This window comes from Poecilia reticulata, linkage group LG23 (genome assembly GCF_000633615.1).
Source record: "Poecilia reticulata strain Guanapo linkage group LG23, Guppy_female_1.0+MT, whole genome shotgun sequence".
Taxonomy (NCBI): Eukaryota; Metazoa; Chordata; class Actinopteri; order Cyprinodontiformes; family Poeciliidae; genus Poecilia; species Poecilia reticulata.
Window position 1 is genome coordinate 6,731,801 of NC_024353.1, and position 20,898 is coordinate 6,752,698.

The 20,898-nt window shown below is 40.2% G+C and overlaps 2 protein-coding genes and 1 long non-coding RNA gene across 6 annotated transcripts in view; 1 reads left to right on the forward strand and 2 right to left on the reverse strand.

The window, feature by feature from the left end:
* On the reverse strand, positions 1 to 11,205 carry LOC103459322 (F-box only protein 15-like). Its single transcript, XM_008400796.2, has 11 exons — positions 11,165 to 11,205; positions 7,447 to 7,722; positions 7,298 to 7,366; positions 6,446 to 6,550; positions 6,139 to 6,357; positions 5,655 to 5,855; positions 4,028 to 4,148; positions 3,866 to 3,948; positions 2,925 to 3,070; positions 1,898 to 2,022; positions 1 to 551 (listed from the first exon to the last, which is right to left on the reverse strand). The coding sequence occupies exons 2-11, from the start codon at positions 7,665 to 7,667 to the stop codon at positions 285 to 287; spliced, it is 1,557 nt and encodes a 518-aa protein (XP_008399018.1). The 5' UTR covers positions 7,668 to 7,722; positions 11,165 to 11,205; the 3' UTR covers positions 1 to 284.
* Positions 10,769 to 20,898, forward strand: part of dyrk2 (dual-specificity tyrosine-(Y)-phosphorylation regulated kinase 2) — a 22,687-nt gene continuing 12,557 nt past the window's right edge. The window contains exon 1 of one of the 4 annotated variants that reach the window (XM_008400799.2): positions 10,769 to 10,914. In XM_008400799.2, the coding sequence (XP_008399021.1) occupies positions 10,875 to 10,914 (40 nt within the window). In that variant the 5' untranslated portion in view covers positions 10,769 to 10,874. Of the gene's footprint in view, positions 10,915 to 11,281; positions 11,501 to 12,798; positions 12,824 to 16,248; positions 16,355 to 20,898 lie in introns of those variants that run through there. The other 3 variants (XM_008400801.2, XM_008400798.2, XM_008400800.2) reach the window with 3 other exon arrangements.
* LOC103459324 (uncharacterized) lies at positions 11,406 to 16,284 on the reverse strand. The gene is made up of 3 exons (XR_532718.1): positions 16,198 to 16,284; positions 14,843 to 14,929; positions 11,406 to 11,491 (listed from the first exon to the last, which is right to left on the reverse strand). It is a non-coding gene; the product is annotated as an uncharacterized LOC103459324 (long non-coding RNA).

The following is a 20,898-nucleotide window of genomic DNA, read 5'->3' on the forward strand; positions in this document are numbered from 1 at the left end:
AGGTGAATTGAACAGTTTATTTAAATTAATATTTAACAGTTAATACAAATCAATCATGCAAATTTCCAACAGGAACCTTAATGTTGGATCTCTTTGGCATCGAAAAGTAAAAAAATATGTTTTTCTCTAAACTAAAAATCAATTAATCTTAAACCTTTGGAAAAATCCACATGAAATTCAGAAGCGAGCTTTTAAACAAGCCCGTCTTTGCTAACAGTAATAACAGAAACCAAACCTGCAGATGGAAACCAACAACTCTGCGTGAAACGCCCAGACGTCCAGCTTCAGTACTCCCTGCTGAATCGCTTGTTGACTTTGGCGACGGGAACGCAGACGGTGAGGCCGGTGAGGAAGAACTGCTTCTGCTCCTCCAGCCACACCAGCAGCATCTTCACCTCGCCGTCCGCGGTCCTGTACAGCATCTGGAAGTCGTGGCCGCTGTAGTCGCAGGACAAGGCCGTCTTGGCCACGGTGATGTGGATGGGCGTGCTGACGCACCAGAACGGTTTCTGGAACTCATCCAGCAGAGTCAGGCTCATGATGCAGCAGTTCTACGCAAAACGCAACAGAGACGCACCATCAGAACTGGACTCTTCAAACAGAACCTTCCACTGCAGCAGCATCTCTCAAACTTCTTCAGAGCTACTTACCCCATTTAACACTCACTCAACCTGAAATTGGCCCCACAATAACACAACATCTTAATAAACGCAACCAGAAATTATAATATTTGTCTTTTAACTCAGAGTCTTTGTTCCTCTTAATGTGACCATAAACTACGACTACTGGAGGAGTTAGTCAGATTATGAGAGAACCTAAACACATTAATGTTTCTTTACTACAAGTGTTGGGTGCACTAATAAAGTTTTAGGGCTATTTATAATTTAAAAGCATAAAAAAGGAAAATAGACTTAAGTTGCTTTGGCTTAAGCAAATATTTTCTTTCAGCCAGTCGACAGCCCAACATAAATCATTTTATTGTAGGTATTAAGATGCAGTTAGTCGGCGTGGGGCGCAGTGCTGCTCACTGCCTCATCACCAGCAGATCGAGGTCTGCGTGCCTCGTGACATGATATGAACATTAATATCGTTCAAAAACAAAAGTTCTGCATCTCACCCTGAGAAACTTTCCACCGGTATCTTCAGGTTTTCTTTTTAGTGACCCAGTCTTCAGCCAGTCTTCCATTATTACTTTTAAACACAATCGTTTGGTAAGCTAACTGTTGCGTCACACTTTGAGCTCACGGACGTCCCTGGACCAGTCGTGGTCCGGGGACCACAGTTTGAGAAAGACTTGACTACAGTGTCAAAAATATTCACCAACACCCACAGGCTCATAAAATCCAGGAACTGTTGGTTCAGCAAATCAAGACAAATCCTTGAGTAGCTTCGGAACAGCTTGGGAAGGCCTCTTCCATGCTTTCATTTCAAAGATATTAAAAGTTTGCAGAAACCATCAACACCGTTCTGGTTAGATTTGAAGGATGTTGGTGGAAATCGACTCTAATCAGGTTTTATAACGACATGGATGATGAGGAAGTGACCTCACAGCGGGTTGAGACTGAGCCATATCTTCTCGTCCAACATCAGTGTCTGACCTCACAAATGAACTTCTTGACCATAAGCACTCCTAAACCTTCCTAAAAGAGTTTAAGCTGCCAAAGCTGCAAACATCGTAACAAACTGAGACTGTAATGAAGGTCAAGCTCTGAATACTTCTACCAATACGGCAGATATTTTTTAGCAACAAAGAGTTATAACAGGAATCATGGTAAATGACTTAAAACTGTATTTTAATTTTTGAAATTGAAATTAAACCCAAAAAGTTTGAAAAATGGCACATTACTGCCACCCTGTGGTGGCAGAGTATCTGCTTAAAAAACAGTTTTGTTTTTACCTCCACTGCTCCTTTCATGTCCTCATGTCTCCAGGGAAGTCTGATGCTGCCAGATAGCGATCTGTGCTGAGACAGGTTTGACCTCTGGATGACCTTGAGCTCCACCAGGCCGCGCTGAATCTGAGCTGACCTCCGCCAACCAGAACCGAGACAAACAGGATGAAGAAAACATCATTTAAGACGATTTTAAACCTACAGTCAAACATTTACCAAACATCTAAGACATGGTGTCAAAAGTGAGGAGCGGGGGCCATTTGTGGCCCTTGGACCGATTTTATGCGGCCCCCAACTGCAATTAAAAAAATTATACAAATTTGGCCAGTAGATCCTGATGGAGACTTTTAATTAGTAATCAGGCCAAAAATTGTTAGCAACATGACTTTCTTACACAGGAAAATGAAACGTGCAACACAAAGTATTTGTCTTTCTATCACTAAGTTTTATTAAAAGGTAAAATCAAGAGACTTTTACTGAAAAAGCAACTTCGCTGCACTCAGACCAGTTTCATCTCGTCTTAAACTAGTTTAAATATTGATAATGTTGTGAGAGAAAGAAACCCAAATCCGTATACTGTTACTGAAAATAAATGTATTCAATCGAGCCCAAAAGAAACTGAAAACATGCTAAATTAAAGTATAGCAGTAAGTAACACATTTTTGTAGGAAATCTCAGAAATTTACTAGGAAAGAAAAATCTAATTTTTAGATTAATATAAAAAGTTTCACGAAATTTGGAAATTTCAACGTTTTTTCAGAGATTAATCACCAAATTTCTGAGTTTTTTTTCAGAAATGTAATTATTTTTTTCTTTCTACAACGGACCTGATAGAATAAATGTATGGCTACTTTATTTGCTTGATTTTAGGTTGTTTTTTTTAGCCTGTGACTAATTCAGAGTCTACAATTTTGGCCAAATTTTCAAAAAGTTTGTACTTCTCTGATCCAAGACATTCATCCTGGATTTTGTTGACATTTCGGTTAATAAAATACGGAACGGAAAATCGTGAAAATCTCTCAGGTTTTGCCACCTTTGTGGCAGTACAGCTGCTGGAAGTGTCCCGACATGATCTCAGTGCCGGTGTTGTGCAGGACGAAGTGCAAACTGTAGCCATGGAGACCGAGCTCGGGGTCCGCGTCGTCCTCAGGAGGAAGCTCCACAGGCTCAGAGTACGGGCTGCAAGAAGGGACAAAACAAGCGCTGATTTTTAATACCTTTTACTTACTAAAAAAAATCCTAAATAACGAGATTTTGTTGAGATTGTGCCTTTAGACTTAAGACCAAAGTTACCGAACTTCAACATTTAGTTTTCGTTACAACAGTTAATTGATAGAATCAGCTAAAGTTTCTGTTTTCACACCAAAATGTCCTAAATATCTGGATAAACAAATACAAATATCTAGTTTTCTTTGAGGTCTGACATTTCTCCTGTTCTAAGGAAAACAACAAATAAAAAAAAAACATTTCTGCAGGTTTTTAAACAAAGAGAATAAGAAATAGAACTATACATGTATACAGATCGCTTTGTCCCAAAGCTTTATCACATTTAATCAACATGTAAAAATGGCATCAAAAGAGCTGCTGCTGTTTGACGTATTTATAGGCTGCACATGCTACAAGATCTATTTTATAAAAATATATTTTTCATGTTTTGAAAATAAGAGCTGATAGAGGACAAATCAGCCGATTGCATCTCTGGGTGATTAATTAGTGCAGTTTCAATAAATCAATGCTATAAGAAGAAACAAATGATTACAAACAAATGTAAGACATTTATATTTTAACGCCTAAAATTATAATGATTAAATTTCAGATTTTTTTGAAGCTGTGCAGAAATAAAGACTAATTCGCACCAATCAGCGGCTGATTGAAAGAAATCAGCAGCAGTGACGCGCTGCGTCCAGCAGAGGGAGCTCTTACTTCATTCTGATCAAAATCATGATGCAGGTGAGAAAAAGCAGATTGACGCACCAGGCTGGAGAGCCCAGCAGACTTTTCTCCACCAGCTTGTGGAAGTGAAGGCTGATCATGATGAAGGCCACCTGGTTCTTTCCCTACAGACATTCAGACGTTAAGAACCTGAAGCATCCAGGCTCAGCCCTGATGGGGCCCATCCATCCGTTCCCCGTTTACCCTCCAGACTCCAACGACGACCCCCGGCTGCAGAAGCAACACCTTGATCAGTTTGTCTTTGCCGATGACAAGAGACGGACTTCCTGTGTCCAGCTTTAAGATCAGGGAGCGCCAGTTGGCTCTGGAGGAGGAAGAGGAGGAAATGTTGGGCTTTTCAAACACGACACTTTGAGGACAAAGTCCTGAACTTACTGAACAAATATGGATCAATAATCCCCTTTAATACTAGAACCGCCACCAGGTAACTTTGACTGTGTTTAAGTTTGTAGTTATATTTGATGGAAAAGTTAAAGCCTTGCAGGCTGCACAGTGGTGCAGTTGGTAGAGCTGTTGCCTTGCAGCAAGAAAGTTCTGGGTTCGATTCCCGGCCCCGGTCTTTCTGCATGGAGTCTCCATGTTCTCCCTGTGCATGGTGGGTTTTCTCCGGGTACTCCGGTTTCCTCCCACAGTCCAAAAACATGACTGTCAGGTTAATTGGCGTCTCCAAATTGCCCCTAGGTGTGTGTGTGCATGGTTGTGTGTCTCTGTGTTGCCCTACGACAGACTGGCGACCTGTCCAAGGTGACCCCGCCTCTCGCCCGAAACGTTAGCTTTAGAGGCACCAGCAACCCTCCCGACCCCATTAAGGAACAAGGGTGAAAGAAAATTGATGGATGAAGTTAAAGCCTTGCTGGTTCCTGACTTTTCCTAAAGCTGTGAATTTATTAAAAATGTCTGCTGTTGGGTTTAATAAACTGTAACTTGTAGGAATAATCAATAAATTAATTAATCATATGATAAATTAAAACAAATTAAATAATTCCCATTTGTATAAGTCATCATATGTTTTCTCTTTCTAATAAAAACTGGGTGATGGAAGTCTGATGATTTGAAGGATATTTTTTTAGTTCACAATTAATTTTATTTCTTGTTTCTATTGTTTTGTTCAGCCTTAAATTACATTAGAATTTAAAGTTTATTGAGCTCTGAGTTATTATGCCATTACCATTTTATCTATTGAAAATGGTCTCAAAACAACAATATTATCATTTACTGCAGAAACTTCTGGGAAAACTTATCGTCCAGTAAAATTTTCAGTCACAGCGACAAAAATGAAAACCTCTGAACGCTGCAGCAGACGCCTTATTTCACTTTGACCAAATAAAATAAGGACTAAAATGTGTCAAAGCTGTAAGTAAATAGGTAGAATAATATTTTCTTGCTTTCATGGTTCTTTTTAACTTTTGACATCTATTCTGTGTAAAAATTGGTGTTTTAAATTTGATTATGTGACACAGCATCACAATAAATTATACTTATTAGATTTCTCAGATAAATTGACAAAATTTTCTCTCCTATATTTGTTGTAATAGTTTGATGATGATTATTTTGTGTTTAAAATTAAACATTATCTTTGTTGTAACCTTGAAAGGTGAATTAAGTGAAGTTTGAATGCTGCAGTCAAAATGGCCGCTGGCAGCCGTTCCAGTTTTAATCCTCCCTCAGACCTCAGGACGGTCCAGTGGAGGACAGCTTAGCTTTTATCTGACCCAGCTTGAGCTTCTACAAGGTTTTTTCCCTCTTTGGTCGTTTTGGGAGCCGAAGCGACACTCCCATCTCTCCCTGAGCATCAAGCCCTGGGTCTTACTTCCTGGTTTTGATGCTGCTCCGAGGATCCTTCCTGACGCCGTGCAGCTGGATGGTGCTGATGTGATGAAACTTCACGTGGATTCCATCGCTCCAGTGAACAATCACAGACGACTCAAAGAAGTGCGCCTGGCTCCGCTCCAGCGTGTGCTCCTGACCCAAACGCTCGCACAGCGTCAGCTCCCAGCTCACATTCAGGCTCCTGAGACACACACAGCTGGAATAAATACAACATTTAAACAGAAACAACTTTTCTCATTTGGTTCTTCTCACCAAACATGGAAATCATAAACATGTCTGTCTAAACTCACAATGCTGACTCTGCAAGATACATTGCATTGTGTCACGTAAGACAAACCAGAATAAAGCAGCGCAAGAAAAATCCCACCTGGCTGTTTACTTTTACAATATCTGAAAAGTGTGGCATAAATATATTCAACCTAAATCCTAAGAAGTCCTGACTTCTTCCAACCGTCCTCTCTGACCTGAGGGCCCACTCCGTCTGCCGTGGCAGGCCGGTGTACGGATTGATGTCTTTCAGGGGTTTCCTCCACTTGTTCATCTCCTGCCCGGCCATCGATTTAAAGTACAACCTCTTCCAGCGGCTCGTCGAACAATCCTCTGCCTCCACCCACTTCTCCGATGTCTTCAGCTTCCAGTTCCGACTGCCGAATTCTGACGTGTAAATCTTCTGCCACAAGACGCTGCAGTGATAAAAATCCAGAGGGAGAGGGACTTTCAGACCCCGTTTGGTCATGAACCTGCAGTGGCTGAAGAGCTGCTTGGACTCACTCGTCATTGGAGAGCTGATGGAGGAGTCTGCTGACGTGGCTGAGGCAGAACAACGAGGACGGGTCCAGGTAGGACAGGATCTTCACCAGGATCTCTGAGGGAAGACTGGAGGAAACGGCAACTTTTTCTAAGAAATATAAGTTTAGGGACAACTCCATGCTCTGAGTAAAATGTTTTAATCACTTGATCTATTCTTTTATCTTTACATTTTTTTTGGAAGCTACTAGCCTTCATGTGCTACATCATCATCCCGCCTTAGCAACCATTAGCCTTTTTTACAGAAGAGGATTAGGGCCACTGAAAGAAAAATGACGTATTCAAATCTGAAAATTCTGCTTTATCTAAGAGTTTTGATTTTCATCTCAGGATTCTGACTTTAATCTCAAAATTCTGACTTTTTTGATCTGATTTCAGTCTCAAAATTCCGATTTTAATCTCAGAATGAACACCTTTGTTCATAATTCTGGGATTAAGGTGAGAATTTTTTTTTTGTTAGTTCTAACCCTCTTCTGTATTTTTTATTATATCCTTACAAATCTCATGTACTAAACACGGAAGTGCCATATTGTTCTATGGAAAACATACACGATAAGAACGGTCAGGTGCAAAAGCCTGCTGATAATGTTTTTTCCTTTTAATGTGAAGTTTAATAACGTGTTTCTTAACTTGTTTAGGCTAATTCGAGTCGCCAAAAGCTTCATCGGTACTTTGACTCCAATAATAACTCAGCAAATCAGAGCAGGCTTCACTTCACAAACCAACCAATGACAGGGCTCGTTCTCAACATTAGGACCAATCAGAGAAGAGTTTGCTTGAGTGCAGCGGATATTGCGTTCTCTTTAATTAGCTCACCTTTCCAGTATGTTTAGCTTGCAAAATGATTTTCTATGGGAGCCTTCTTTTGTCGGCCCAGCACGGGAACTGAAAAACAACGCAAATAAAATAAATCTGTCAAAATTCGTATAAATAAAGACATTTAAGGAACCATAAAGAAACAACACCTAGCTTCAGTCCCGCCACCCGAGCTTCGAGTTGCAACTTTCCTCTGTCGCTCCTTCCTCCTTTGGCCCGAAAATCCTCTCCCCTGACCGGGAAACCTTCCCCCGGGTCGCGGCCTGCCTCTGCCGCGGTTCGGTTGTCCCGTTTCCGGAACCCGTTGGGCAGGCTGCCGCTGCAAACCCTCCAAAAGGCTTCGAAAAAACTCGCCTCGTCCCGCCGCCATCACCGCGGAGCTCCTGAGGCTGCCTGCTTGCAGGGAGCAGTAACCGAACCATCCGCTAGATGGCAGCAGAGATGTTTATAAATCACACCCGGACATATCGGGTCATAAAATCTTTTTAAGATCTGCATTGTGGTCCAAACATGAACAGTTTTTGGGATTATTTAAAATATTTTAATATAAAGTGTGGCATTGTTAGTATTTCAATACATTTATGCCTTAAAATTAACTCAAATTCAAAAATACTGTAACTCTATCAATGAGACTGGTCTCCAGTAGCAGTCAGTCTTGCAATGCATCTGAGGAGGTCTCTGACTGAAGACTGTTGCTAATCCAGCTCCTTTGCTATTGCCGCTCCTCTTTACATCTCTTAAGCCGCATTTGGGGTCAAAGTTCAGGTATTATTTGAGCTCTTGAGATGCTAATCTCAAATGCTAAGCTCTCTGTTGTAAAAACAATTCCTTGTTGCCATGGTTACATCCGTAAAAAACAAAGATAAAAAAAAAGGAAGGGAATATGTCTTTCGGGCTGCATAGAAACCGATACCAGAGGGAATAATTGGGTGAATTCACACCAGCCATGTTTAGTCCGCTTTAATCAAACTCCAGTTCATTAGGGGAGGTGAGAACGCGTAACTGGACAAACTGAGTTCTCAGTTCAGTTGAACCGAGAACCGAACTCTGGTGCGGTTCAAATGCTTACGTGAACACTAAGCGGACCAGAGCAGGAAGCAGACTGCAGCGCAGGGCATTCTGGGAAATGCAATCAAAACAAATCCACTAGCCTAGCGCTAGCAAGAGAAACGACTTATGGTCTTGAGTAAAAGATGAAAGAGAAATCCTCCAGCCGCTAAAATCTGACTCTACTCCATCTTTGTTTCCATTTGGTGAAGAATGAAGTTGCGCTCAGTGTCCTCTTCAGATGTTTTGTGTCGTTTAACTTCAGTGGTTTTGGTGCAGTGCCCCCACAGGCCAGGAGGAGAACAGGTTGACTCAGTAAAGTGAGAAAAAGAACCACAGCAGCTGGAAATGAAAAATATTGCGACTTTGATCCCAAATCAATCCGATTCTACCGAATTATCAGGTGGAAATTAGAACAAATCAGAGCTAACAGAGCTTAAATTGACTTCTTATATGAAGAACAATGTATGTGTGTGTGTGTGTCTGCGCGCTCGCGTGTGTGTGGGTGTGCTTGTGGGTGTGTTTGCTTCTCTTTGTAATTTAACTAAAAGCTGAGAAACCTGAGATCACACACTCACACACACACTGTTGTTATGTGAAGCGCCGTGTCTTTGTCTGTGATGTCAACATGTTATTGGTCTCCAGGCAGCTCCATAAACAACAGAACGCTGCGTAAAGGGACGATGCCCTCATATGGAAGATTTCAGACACCTCACACTCGTTCGGAGTCTCCTGGGAATCGGAGCGGAGAAAACCGGAGATCCTCTGAGACTCGCATGGTGAGTCCAGCATCTCTACACATCTTTATTTTCACCTAAACATGCTAAGTCTACAGTTTTTGGCCGAAAATTTGGGGAAAAGAATGAACGCGTCTGGTTTTTAAATGGCTTTTTGCCTCTAAAAAGAGAAACCAAGTTGGAGAAACGAAGCATCTCATACTAAGTGTCAAGCACGGTGGAGGAAGAGTCGTGATCTGGGCTTGATTTACAGCTACAAAGGCAGAGCTAGTCCAAACTGAGTCATCTACAGCAAAAAAGACAACACAAAGGCTGGAAAGTTTAAAAAAATCAAGGTGCTGCAAAGGCCTAGTCAAAGTCCAGACCTCAATGTGATTGTAAACAGTCTGATGTTCTCTTGCTTCAAGAACATCAGACTGAAACAAGAGAGGTTAAAAGTTCCTCCACATTGATAAACAATGACAGGAGTTTATGCAACAACCTGTTAAATCATCTATTATTTATTTTTCTAATAAAAAAAACATAAAACGGGCGAATTATTGATTTGGGACAAAGTCTGTGTTTATGATGCCAGCAGTATTCCAGCTTCCGACAGTCATTTCAGGTTATGTAAATATAAACGATAAGAGATCATGTTTTACACGGCGACGTCGCTTCATGTGTGAAGAGGAAAACTACAAATTATGACAGAGTCTGAACAGACAGAGGACGGACGAATGAGAGAAATAAAACAAACGAGGGACTGATATGAAACACAGAGCTGATGGAGTTTCTTTCAGGCCTGGAGGGGGATTAACAAAGCTGAGCTGCAGCTCTTTTATTATCCAAACCTGATTATTCAGAGGAATCTGTCAAAAATTATGGTTTTTTTAATATCAGATACAACTGACCCAACGAAACGTTCGCTGTGTGTTTAAAGAGGCAGCGCTCCAACAACGACTGAAAAGACAAAGAGCTATTAAAAACCTGAATTATTGTGATAATCTCACATTTTTATTTAAAATTTGTTGATTTAGTTACATTATTGGTTCTAAAAAACAATCTGAATATAATTAAAAAGTTAATTTATTTCAGTAATTCAATTCAAAAAGTGAAACCCAAATAATACATTTATAGGACATTATTGATGTACTTCAAGAAGTCCAAGAAATGTTGACTAATGAAATCAATAAGAAAAGGATTTTTTATTCCTCAAATGACCGACAGTTAGTGCTATATGCAAGGAGTCCATTAGAATGTTGAGTGGAAGGAAAAAATGCAGTAGAAAAAGTGCAAAGTCAACATTCAGCTGGATAAAATAAAATGTTGCCAACATCTATTGTATAATTACAACAAATGTTAGAGTCATACTATTAAAAATAAAACATAAAATTACAAGAATAAAGTCATAATATTACAAAAGCCAAATCATAAAATTAATACAATTTTATTGTTGTAATATTATGACTTTACTCTCAATTTTATTTTGAAATTCTTTTTATCATAGCCCTAATGCTCTGTCATATATATATATATATATAACATAATCCCACCACTTTAAAAAATGTAATTACTAAAACAAATGAATTATGACAGAGTCATCCATTTACTGTAGTAACTTTATTATAAATAAAATATAATTATGGCTCCCCACTGAGATTCTGAGTGGGGCCCCATCTGGGTGCGCCCCTGGTAGGAGAGGGCGATTTAAAGGAGGAGGAGACATAGGAGGAGTAGCAGAAGGAAGAGGAGGAGCTGAAGATGGAGGAAGAGGAGGTGTCCTCCTCAGTGGAGACCAGAGAGGAGCGGCCGCCATGTTAACCAAGAAGCCCGGAGCCTCGGTCCTCCCGACGGGTAAGCATAGCTTCTGTTCCCGGCGTAGCGGCCTCTGATCGCGGCTGCCTCGGGACGTTTACTCCGCCTCGGTTTGATCCAACCTCCGGGAGTCAGGAAGGCAGGGAACTCCCAACAGGAAAGGCTGGGAGGTCTGCTAGCTTACCTGGCCGCAACAGTCTGCCTGTCCCTGGGCTCCAGCTCGTTAATTTATCCGTAATCTCCTAAAGTGGAAGCCGGGGGAGGAGGGGGTGAAGCTCGGAAGGCTTACCGATCAGACGCAGCTGAACCGGGGGAAGCTCCGGGCGTCTCCTTCGCTGTCTGTCAGGTTTATTTTTAGCCCGCAGATGAGAGTTGACAGCGGCAGGAGAAGCGGCTTTTCCTGCTGCCTTTCTCGGTTCTCTGGAGCCTGTTTGCGCCTCCTTTGTGGAGCCTTCCCGGGGTGGTGCTGCGCCGCTCGGACGGCTCTCTGTAGGGGTTCGGTTCGGGGGGTGTAACGCTGGATTTGGTGTTACGGGTATTCTGCTCGTGTTTTCCGGTTGCTTGGTGATTTTTGGCCTTCAGGCTGGTTGGCAGGAAGACGGCTTCCTTTTCAGATCTAGATCAGGTCAGTTGTTTTATTGTTAAAATCTCATTTTTATTACACATATATTGAGTTTTAAATTTACGTTGAAGCTTGATAAAGTGTTTTATAATGTTAAAGTTGTGTAGCTGCTGCCAGCTTTGTTTTCATTAATCCTGCTGTTACTGCTGTCTACTCTGAGATTAGGGATGGGCGACTTGGTAGAAATATCACGTGTTGTTTTACAGTAATTATCTTATTAAAATGTCCAAACACAGACAAATCAAAGCAGATTTCGTTTGACTGAATGGAGTATTTAAATACTTTTTAAATGATACAAAGATACTGCATGTTGGACACAAATTAAAGGTACAGTACGACTTGAACCTGAATTCTGGGGTAATTTTTGTTACTCTGTTTCAGTTCAGACCTAAGAGGTTGTGATGTGATTATTTGGAATTTGGATGCACTGATATGAAAATATGGGCATATACCCAATTATTACACTTACTGTTAGCGCTTGCTAATTAGCATGTATAACAACTCTTTGCAGAACCTTGGATAATGAGTTAAACATACTTAATTTTCCTTTAGGATTAATTAAGTATTTCTTAAGTTTTGCACAAAACTCACAGAATTAAGAAATAAAAAAGTAGATAATTGCTATTTAAGCTTTCAGGTCTGTTCTTATTTTGGCTTTTCCAATGGTTGAAGTGAGTTACAGAGCCACCAGTCAATCTGAATCAGACTGGTTAACAACATGTTTAAAAGTAAAAAATCCGATTTATATTTTTAAAGGACTGTGATTACATTTGTTCTGTAAACATTATTCAGCTAAAAGTGGCTTATTTTTTTAAAATAATCTTGTATATCATTCAGTTAGGTGACGATGTAACTCTTAAAAACATGGTCCTAATTATGAAGTCGAAGCCGTATTCAAACTGAACTCTTACTCTGTATCGTTTAGTTCACTCCCGTTTAATCCAGTCGTAATTTAATTAGTTGGAATCAGATTATCAGTCCAGCTTATTCAAGTTGTAATTCAAGCGGACCAAAAGAAGGAAGTGGACCACAGCGCAGGGGATTCTGGGTAAATGCAACCAAAACAAACGTGCTAGCCTAGCGCTAGCGGGAGAAATAGCTCAAGGGCAAAAGAGAGATCTGGGTTTCTTTCCACTTTAGTTATGATTCATGAGTCTCCTGGAGACTCATAACTTTTCATTTTCATGCTGGAACATTAATGGATATGTAATGTTTTTTTCTGGCTTACATTAGGTTAACTTGTTTAACATGTCAAAAATATGTTGTTTTTTAAATTGAATCAACTGAAAACATCAGGGATAAAGATTTCTGTTTGGACTCTGACAGGTATTTTTGCAAGTTTCAAAGAACAAGTTGTTTATTACCTTCTTAAAAGTCCTAAGCAAAGTATGAATACCAATATAGTGTTAAGAACTGTAACAAGTTCTCAATATTATCAAAATGTTAGTAGCTAATAGTCTTAGCAAGCATGCTAAGATTAGCCTGTTCATGTTACAAAAGCTACAGTTAGCATAGCACACAGTGTTAGCTGCAGATTGCTAATGACAGAAAAACAATGTCCTCTTAGCATAGTAATCGTAGCTAACATGCTACGATTATGCTTGGTGAAATGCTAAGATTAGCATCTTGGCTGCTGTTAGCATTTTCACAACAGTATAATGCCTGCAGCCTGCATAGCAGATGAATGGACAGCTCTGTTTTCATAACAAATGGGTGCAAAGTGTTTTTTGATATTCAGCTAATGTAGAAACACAGCTAATTAAGAAATGCAACTAAAATCATACATAAATAAGCTTTTTCATGCAATAAGTCATTAAAATCAAGGGGGCAACAGATGTAAACATGGCCGCCACGTTTCCTTTGCAGTTTTGTGAAATGCACAAAATCCGATTACGGCTGAAAAACCACCTCATTGTAGAAAAAAACGTTATTTTTTTTGGTGAACTTTTCCTTTCAAATGGCATGTTTCCAATTAATTTCTGCTACTGTTTACAAACATGCAGTTTGTAACTTGGCATCCGGAACTAGTTTTTAGAATGATGGCTACATGCTAATGCTAGAATGTTTGCTGATGTTAGCATTAACAAAATAAGTGCTGCATTTTGTAATTTAATGATAACTGACAAACTCCAGACTACTCATGGACTCTTGAGCCCAAAACAGATGCACTTTGGACCTTACTCGATAATAAAACTAACTTTATTACGGTGCTAAGCGGCACACAGTGGCAGATACCGTTGATATTTATACAAGAATATTCTACGAGTTGCAGACTTGTTGAAAGCAAAAAAACCCATATTTTTTCTGTCTTGCTTGCCTATCAGTTCACCGACACATCTTGTCTTGGAACCACAACCTCAGGAGTTTCTTGCAGAACGCTACATGACTCCAACATGTCAGCGCTGGGGTCACACGTTAATATAAAACCAACACCTGCAGCTTCCTCGCCTCCAACGCTAAGCTAATCCAGTGGGCCGCGTGTATTTTTAGCTGCTTGTAGAAAACTATCTGGGCAAAGAGAATCCAGGGGAAATGTTTTGGCAAAACAGCGTGTCAGCATGACGGACGGTGAGTTGTGGACTGTTTTTAAACTGATGAGATGACACTGATTGGTTAGGGGAGACTGGATTAAGGTTTAGACGTTCTCTTTGGCTACTGTATGGTTATGTTAAACCCATGCTGTCACTAAATTCACTTCTCTTCGGTTACATTCCAGGCTTTTCAAGGCTGGAATGACTTAATAGTTTCTGTTCTTCTTTTCATAAAATGTTGAAATGGTTTTGCTTTTCAAATACTTCACCTCAAGTGGCCCAGTTCTGTTTTCTGAAGACGTTCTGTTTGTTTTTAGGAGGAAATATAAAAAAATGAGCCAGGATTCAGAGTTTGATTTAAAAGAAAATTGAAGGATCAGGACATAAAGTTAGGCTCATTTGTATGCTGGTCAGATTGACTTTTAAATGTTTTCATTTATTTAACTAAAGATAATGTGTCTTAAAGGAACCACGGGGGATTCTTGATTTTATTATTCATTTTAAATTGTAATAAAATGGCTTAACAGTCGCTAATTTTGTCTTATACGTACTGAGAAGTTTTTACACGTTGCCTCTGGTGATGAGCTCCAAGTCTTTTATGATGGACAGCATCCCTGCCATCACCCTAATGTTTAACTCCTTCCTCAGATTCTTAATCAGATTCACATCTGGACTTTGGCCCAGGCTAATAAACATGCTGGTTGAATTAAAGATGGCCTTAAATCTAAATGTGCCAAAGGTGCGATTCACATTAAAAATGGCCGCTCTTTATCAGGTTCGGTAGGACTGGAGATAAAGTCACTTTCTGTCTCACCTCAGTTCCTCTGATTGTTGTGGAGACGTTTTGGCTCAGTCCTCTTCCTGTGGCGTTGCGTCACTGCTGGCATGATCCAGTTTGATCCTGTTGGACAGATGACCTCACGTTTGTCTCAAGAATGCTTTGGTATACGGAAAAGATCATTAGTAACAAAACAAACCCAGATCACCACCCCTCCTCCACCATGCTTTACAATTGGCATGAGGACGTTGTTCGAGGGGTCTTGAGGTTCTTCCAGATGCAGCATTGCAAAACGTTTTATCGCGCTAATTGCTTTGGATTTGAAGCTGGATTGGTCCATATTGAGAAGAATACCTCTTGCAAAGTGTTTGAGTAGGAAATGCAAAGCAAAGGTTTATTTTCTAGACCCGTTTCGCATGTTTTTACATTTTGGTTGTCTTAACACATGATATGTGTGATGGTGTATTCTGGCCATTGCCAATAGGGGAAAGAAATTAGAAAATTTGCAAGAAAAATAATAAATTTTTTAGATTAAGCCCGGTAATTTTCTGGAAAAAATGTGGACGCTTCTGAGCTCCAAAAGTAAAAAATTTGCAATAAAAAAAACAAAAGACATAATAGGGAAAAAAACAACTTGAAATTCTGAGCTTGTGAAGTCGAAACATTTTTGTTTTAGCTCAGACATTTCCAAGTTTTTTCTAGAAAATTTCCTAAATCAATCTCAAAATGTGACTTAATTTGTGGAAATGTACACTTCTTTATATCTACAGCAGAGCAACAAACACGAGCTTTTCCAGAGGCGTTCCAGTTACAAAATATTGTAATATTGCTAAAACTATTCGTCGATGTCAATAATCCACAATTCCGTTCGGAAGGACATTGGATATTCAACATGGTGGATCGTTAACCCGGTATCGCAGCGTTCCCGCCAAAAGAGCCCATTCAGTGGGACGTTTAGCCAATCAGAAAGCGAGGCGACGGAAACAAATGCTGCGTTCCAGTTAAACTCTAAAATGGGAAATTCCGGCTTCCCCGTCGGATTCCCCACTAGGAAACTGAACTCAAGAGTAGTCCCTGTTATGAAGACGGACTTCGCGTTTCAATATGGCCGCTCCTCGCATTAATAACAAGCAGTGGTGGGAACGCCCGGATTTTACAAGACGGATCCAAAAGTGCCTAAAATCAGTCCATCATGCATCGCCTGCAACTTTAAGCTGAACAAATTAAAAGTGGCATTTACTAATGGGAAGTTAAGCTTAAAATTATGTTTATAAGCACTATTCCAAACAATAGGGTGTGACGGGTCTGACGTCAAATCCAGCTTCGAGTTTCCGAGGTAACCGAAACGAAGCATAAAATACACAGAAGCCAAGACAACCGCCATGACGCACCAGAAAGTCCGATGGACGTTGCAGACGCTTTGTTTTGATTTTTCTCTGCCAAACACAGTCGGAAAGCTATTGCTATTGCTTCTTCTCACCCACCATGTTTGTTTACGCTGAATTCACGTTTGGTCTCGAGAGGTTCTGCGAGATTTCCCGAATGTCGGTGAGTGAAATCACTTCCTGTGTGTTTTGGAAATCGGCCGACAATTTAAAAATCCTGCCGTGTGAACCAGACCGTCGGCTTTCTCCTACGATGCTGCACGTGTTTGTTTCTCTTCCTCAACATGTTTTCCTCAACGATTTTAACCGGGGCTGCACAGTGGCGCAGTTGGTAGAGCTGTTGCCTTGCAGCAAGAAGGTTCTGGGTTCGATTCCCGGCCTGGGGTCTTTCTGCATGGAGTCTCCATGTTCTCCCTGTGCATGGTGGGTTTTCTCCAGGTACTCCGGTTTCCTCCCACAGTCCAAAAACATGACTGTCAGGTTAATTGGCCTCTCCAAATTGCCCCTATGTGTGAGTGTGTGTGTGCATGGTTGTGTGTCCTGTGTGTCTCTGTGTTGCCCTGCGACAGACTGGCGACCTGTCCAGGGTGTACCCCGCCTCTCGCCCGAAACGTTGGCTGGAGATGGGCACCAGCACCCCTCCCGACCCCACTGAGGGAAAAAGGGTGCAAGAAAATGGATGGATGGATGGATTTTAACCGTAAACCTCTGGGAGAACTTGAAAGTTCACCTCGGAAGGTTCTTGAATCAGACTCTGGACCAGGCTGATGAACTCGGCGTCTTTCCTGTTAGTTTGGATGTTGCATCACAGGTCGTTGCTGTAATTGCGTTGTCATCTCCTCTGGTCCTGTTTCAGGTTACGTGAGCTTAAATACCGAAGCTTGACGCGGCGTGGTTTTGGTTTTCAGACCCAACACGTCTCTGTCTGGAAACTCTGCACTTCGCAACCAGTTGTTTACAGGTTCCGATCGAGGCTTGGTGTTTGGGTGGAGTGGGGGACACTTTGTACCGCTGCGGGTTCTGTTCTGGTTCTGTTCCACTCTGGTGTCACAGCTTTAGGTTTTACACAAACATACTTTTAGAGAGAACGGCCCCTGCAGGGAGGTTGTTTGGATTTTGACCCGGTGACGAATACCAGTCGAACCGGCTCTGGAAAAAAACAAGTTTTTTCTTCTCTGCTTTCACCTGAGGCTAGTTGGGCATTAATCAATTTCTCGGTGTGAAAATGGTTTTTCAGTTATTTTAAGCTGGAAGCATCTGGAAAAGTCAGAAATGGATGACTTGTGGGCTTGTTTTGATTCAGTAAGATCTTCTTCCTTCAGGCGTTCAGTGGAAAATTACATCGGTTCTGGTCCAGATGAGAAGAAACCAGTTTCCTCTTCTTGCGTTAAGGTTTGCTGCGTTCACTGTGCCTCAGACATGAGAAACCTTTTTAATTCTAGTTTACATCAAAAAGGCTGAAACTAATGATGTTCAATCTACTGATTATTTATTCGATTAATTGATCGTTCTGATGATTAATTGATTCATTCTGATGATTTACCGATTAATTGGATTAAAAAATTGATAAAATCATTCTCAAGTTTCTTTGTATACAATATTAGAAGTTAGATTCCTTTTTTAAAGAAAATTAACATTTTACTGGTTAAAATGGAATAGCATTCCTTTGAACATGTGATATGAAGGGATTCAGATTCTGCAGCAAAAAAATATTTCTGCTGTACTTAACATCAATAGTGTTGATATATTGTACAGTTTTGTCTTAATTACTCTGCTGAATATGTTGTTCTTTCAGCAAATTGTCCTTTTCTGAAGTCTGTATGCTCCATGTAACGATTAATCAATAACTAGATTAGTTGACGATTATTTCAATTATCGATTAATCGTTTCAGCCTAACACGACATTGTTCTGTGTAGAAAATATTTACAGGCTAAGAAGGTTTATTTTTATCTGAACTACAAAATGTACATATTTTTCAAGGCTGCTGTTCTTTTAGCAATGAGCCTTTTTTATGCTCCACGTAACGATTAATTCTTTATAAAATTAAGTGACGATTATTAGATTATTACAAAAGTCGATTAATCGTTTCAGCACAGACCGAATGAGTCGAGCAGCGCCGTAATTTCCGGGTCGCTTTGCGAACTTTTCCGGTCACCATGCGGTCACTTCTCCCCAGCATGCCGGGCGCTCCGGCATTTCCATCCCGGTTTCGGGTTCGCGTTCAGAACCGCGCCGCTCCATCTGGTGCCGTGCCTCTGTCAGGTGTTGGGCCGAGGAAACAGAATGTGCTTTCCAGTAGAGGTCCCAGTTGGAGTCTCGGTGTGCCGCCCAGGAGGATTCGTGGATTAGAGTCCAGTGCTGGTGAAAGTCAGACGAGCTCTTGCAGATGAAATCAAATCCTCTCCATCACGGACCAGATCCAAACTCCATCCACATTTCTTCCCGGTTCTGGCATCATGAGTACCGCGGCTCTGGTTTCCTGCAGGTTCGTCTTCAATAACACCTGAAATAATGGATCAGTGGCGCTTCACTCGGGCTTGGAGCAGAACCACACCTGAAGCTGCTTTTAATGGTTTATTTTAACGGCTCATATCCAGCACAAAAGGAGACAAATAAAATCTGGAAGTGATGAAAAGTGTCCCACAGCATCAAGCTGCCACCACCGTGTGAAGGCTGGTCGACGCAGCGCAAAAAACTAAACTGATGGGTTTTATTTTTCATACCAAATCCTATTTCCAATTTTAATAGTTTATTTATTTTCAGACATTTATCTTTCAAATGTTAAGATTATTTTCATTTTTTTACACAATTTACATAAATATATTTTTAGAGGTTTGTTTTGGAAGTGGAGAGTTAATCTATGTAGAAGTCTGATGTTTTATGCATTTATTTTTCAGAGGTATATTTTTTTCATGTAATTTTTAACTTTATTTTTTAGCAATTTTTATTTTTAACCCCATTCATTTTTTTAATGGATTAAGAATTTTTTTATGTAATTAACTTCATTTTAGAGTTTTTTTTTAACTTTTAATGTACTATTATTTAATTTTTTTAAAGTTTGGATTTTTTAATGCAAATTTTATTCATTTTATTTTTAGAGGACTTTTTTATTTGTATTTTTTTAGCTGTATTTTTATATATATATATAATTTTTTTTTTGTAACTTAATTTCTTCAAGAGGAAATTGTCAGATTCTCAGATCAGCTGACTGGACTTCCAGTTTTAACCTGAAATATTTGAATTTAGAATATTTTTAAAAATAATCTTTCCCAGGATAATTTGAACATTAAGTTCTTTGATCATGTCTGATTGTGGTTCACTTCTTCAGAACAAACCGTCTCGCATCTGAGAGGCTGAAAGTGAAACAAGCAAATGTTTAATATGTAACGACGATGCAGCCATTACAGGCAGGAGGTCATGGAGTCGACCGGCAGGTACCAGTCCTGAAACCAGTCCAACGGGGAAAATCCTCCCTGGTGGGTTCGGGTTGAGCAAACAGACTTTATCTAGGACCCGTCATGGCCGCCCGTCGCTCCCCATTAGCAGGATTACAGCGAGCGTCCAGATTACAGCAGCAGAAACAATCTGGACCAGAAGCCTCAGAAATGCAGATTGATCCCCGCTGTCAGAAAATGTATTCAGTAAAAATACCGAACTATTTCCTGATCTTAAGTTTTAATGTGTTGAAATTATCCTGAAAAAACTACTTAAAAAGAATATTTTAAAAAGAAATCAGGTTTATTTTGAAAATATTCAGGGGTTAAAGTAGAGATCCGGTCAGCCAATCAGAATCCGCCTGTTTCCCCTTGATGTGCTCTGATTGGTTGTCAGAATGTCACATGACCACATGAATGGGGGAAGAGGGGTGACCTTTTATTTCATTCAAAATAAATCTTTAAAAAAGTTACAAAAATATCTAAAAACTAAATGAAAATTATATGAAAAATAAAAAAGTTTAAAATTACATAAAAAATTTAAATAACTTAAAAATAAATGTAATTAAAAAATAAAAAATCATAAATCCATCTGGAAAATGCCAAAAACTATCTCATAGCCTGCTACACGTCTCACTATTCTTATTTTTTTAGCTCTGATCTGAATTATCTGTTTACATGTTAAGATTTTCCCAGTGTATAAATTGGAAAGACTTTAAATTTATTGTAAATTCAGTTGGTAAAAATGTTAATTTTTTACTGTTATAGTAAAACTGACAATCTCATCATGTTTTTTTTGCTGATTAGACAAAATGCAGATTTAACCTTTTGCTTTACTGGATTGTTTTCGGTTTCTTAAGTTTTTATTTTTGCCTGATTATCGTAGAAACATTTAGTTTCCTCTAAAACGGAGCGGCTGGAGCGACATTTTTATATCTCCTGCTGGTCGGAGACGATCTGAGGCGTTTCTGACCCGACTGGATCTGTGAGGCGAGGAAGACATGAAGCAGATAAAACTGCCAGGAGGAAAAGTTTTCCCTCTGCTGTGGCTCATCCAGCGTGACCTCTGACCTCCGCGTGCTGTCGTCACATCTCTGCTAAAGGAGGTGAAGCTGCAGGAGAGTCGAGGGATTACGGCGCTTAAATAAAACCTTCATCCGTCTTTAGGCCGAGTCAATCTGCTGACCGATTGAGTCCAGAGCAAAGCTGCTCCAGAACGGCCTGAGCAAGAATTCAATCAAATCTTGATTTAAAGGGACAAACCGCACATTA